The sequence below is a fragment of the Vigna unguiculata genome, chromosome 6 (assembly GCF_004118075.2).
Source record: "Vigna unguiculata cultivar IT97K-499-35 chromosome 6, ASM411807v1, whole genome shotgun sequence".
In the NCBI taxonomy this organism is placed as follows: Eukaryota; Viridiplantae; Streptophyta; class Magnoliopsida; order Fabales; family Fabaceae; genus Vigna; species Vigna unguiculata.
Genome location: NC_040284.1, coordinates 21,942,327 through 21,945,068, shown reverse-complemented (window position 1 = coordinate 21,945,068; position 2,742 = coordinate 21,942,327). Strand labels below are relative to the sequence as shown.

Here is a 2,742-nt window from a genome sequence, read left to right as displayed (position 1 = left end):
TACATATTTATTATGATTTAAAAATGAAAAAATATAAATATTTATTAAAATTAAAAAAAATATATTACATTGTGTAGTTTCTCCAAATAAACTTTATTATAACGATACATATAAAAGAATGGAGGCGTAAAAATATAAGGTTATTTTAACAAGTACCAACATTTATCAAGGACCTTGATCCTTTCACACTGTTTTTTAATATACTTCCATTTGATACTCATAAATACTATTATTTATTTCAAAATTTTATTTGTATTTATTTTTATTTATTAAGTATAATGTTTTATTAATAAAAGGAAGAAGCAAATGGAAGTAAAAGAAAAATTGAGTGTGAAAATATAATTTTCCATTTATTATTGTGTATGACAACAGTAATTAGAAAAATTCAAACGCGTTCTTATTGTATAACAGTATCATGTTGAGTCCTGTTATATGACAGTGACAGACATTTACATAATTAATCAAACACATTCTTATCGTATTACGACAACATTTATTTTTCATGTTAAAGTATAAACGCCTAGGTAAATTAAATTTTGGTTTAATTTAGAGTTGGTATAGCTTTGCTGGTAATCTTGGCTGAGCAATTGCCATAAGTGGTTCTGCAAGAAGAATATCGTCGTCTGACTCAGAAAGATTGATTGATGAAACATGGGGTGGAGCAGTCCAAGTGAAGCCATGGAGCAATCTAGCAAATAGCATCACTGTCATTGTCGTTCCTAGCATCACTCCGGGACAACCTCGTCTTCCTGTACTAAATGATATGAACTTCAGATTTGGTTCGGTCAAAGACACATCATCTGTATCACTCTTCAGGTGGCGTTCAGGTTTGAACTTGTAGGGTTCATTCCACACTTTTGGGTTTCTTCCAAGTTCTTGTCTGCTTAGCACTACATGGCTACCCTTAGGGATGAAGTAATTTCCCACCACTGTGTCACTCATAGAGACATGCGGAGGAATAAAAGGTGCAATGGGATGAAGACGAAAAACTTCTTTCGCACAGGCCTTGACATAGTTGAGCTTAGGTATGTCTGATTCTTGGACCAGCCTGTCTTTTCCTACCACACTGTCCAATTCTTCGACAGCTCGACGGAGCAACTCAGGTTGGTTAATCATCTCAGCAAGTGCCCATTCAAATGCATTCGACGGATTGTCCACTGTTGCAAGCATCAATTCCTACAAAAAACAGTTTGACTTAGAGTCTGAATATTGATATCAAATTTCATCTTTTCAACATGCATGATATGGAGTCAAATCAGAAACTAGTGTATATAAATGTATGTCCGTAAACTCCTCTCCCTTACGGGAATATGGTTTGCCTTTAAGTGTGCAAATGTAAGTACCAAAAACAAACAAAGAGAGAAGTGGAATATATTACGTACTATGATTTGTGCACTGATCTCTTCCAATGTTAACAATGGATTATTGTTGGCATCTTTGAGAGAGATGAGAACATCAAGCCAATCCTCTGCATCAACCTTTAATCCATCATTCCATTGTTTGATTCTGTGTTGAACAATGGGGTCATGATACTTCTTAATCTTCCTCAAAGCTCCCTTCATTTTCTTCTGATGACCATCCAAATCAAGTCTCGCCAAGCATGGCATATAATCAGAAACGGAAAAGGAATAGATGTAGTTGAGCAAATCAAAGATGGAATCAACATGCTCTACTTCCTCAAAACCGGGCCCTCCATCCTCTCTACCATCCCCAAAATACCTTGCATTAAAAGTAATTTTTCTGATAAGATTGCCACAATAATGCCTTGCAGCAGTCCTAACATTGACAAGGCCAGAAACACCACCATCCACCATTTTGCACTTGTTGTAGACGTAAAACATAAGGTTGTCGGCCTCTTCAGTTCTTTTGCCGTGAAGCCATAGGTGCTTGTGTGGAGAAAGCAAATCGTGGGTTATGATTTTCTTCATTTTTTTCCACTGCTCACCAAAGGGCACAAAAATTGTTGTTGAATATCCACTAGTAATGAGATCACTGGACATGCTGTGTGATCTTGATGCAAAAGTTGCATCTTGTTTTCTCAGAAACTCAGTAGCAATGGTGGGACATGTGACTGGGATGACATAGGCATTTCCTAAGCGGATACATGCAATTTCAGTGTTCATTTCTTTCATGAGATTATGTATCCACTTGTATGCAGGTTTGCTTGCAAGCATTTCAGGAAGGTTGCCTACTATAGGCCATGGTTTGGGTCCAGGGGGCAGGTTTGGCTTTTGTTTCTTGGCATAACTGTGAATGAAGTTATGCCTCAGAGTTTTGATCATAATGGTGAAACAGGTGATTATCACAACCAAAGAAGGCCAAAAGCTTTGAAGACTTGACAACAGAAGAAATGGGGTTTGACCCATTTGGAAAAGCTCTGTAACTGAAAAAGTAAGAAAGTTGAAGTTCTTTGGAGTTATGTTGGCTATGGTGAAGTACTTTGAGAGAAAGTGGATGATTCATAACCAAAACTTGATGCGTATTTATAGCATGGTTAAAGCTGCATGCGAAGTACATGGAAGAGGCACATTACGAGGTTCAACTCTATTGGTACGAGATAGCGCGTGGAAAGCCTTCACACAGAAAACACGTGCTTGGTTAAACTTTTTAGGATTTGCACGGTGACGTGAATAAAAATGTGTTTCATATTGGGTTTTATTTTTTAATTTTTATGGACGTCAACTTTTTATAGTGTAGTTTGATTAATATTATTATTAGTATTTACTTGCCCAATTTAATTAC

At 36.4% G+C, this 2,742-nt stretch overlaps 1 protein-coding gene across 1 annotated transcript; it reads right to left on the bottom strand.

Annotated features, from left to right (window-relative positions):
• Positions 1-375: 375 nt before the first annotated feature.
• LOC114187236 (isoleucine N-monooxygenase 2-like) lies at positions 376-2,450 on the bottom strand. The gene is made up of 2 exons (XM_028075429.1): positions 1,383-2,450; positions 376-1,176 (listed from the first exon to the last, which is right to left on the bottom strand). The coding sequence occupies exons 1-2, from the start codon at positions 2,364-2,366 to the stop codon at positions 547-549; spliced, it is 1,614 nt and encodes a 537-aa protein (XP_027931230.1). The 5' UTR covers positions 2,367-2,450; the 3' UTR covers positions 376-546.
• Positions 2,451-2,742: the final 292 nt, after the last annotated feature.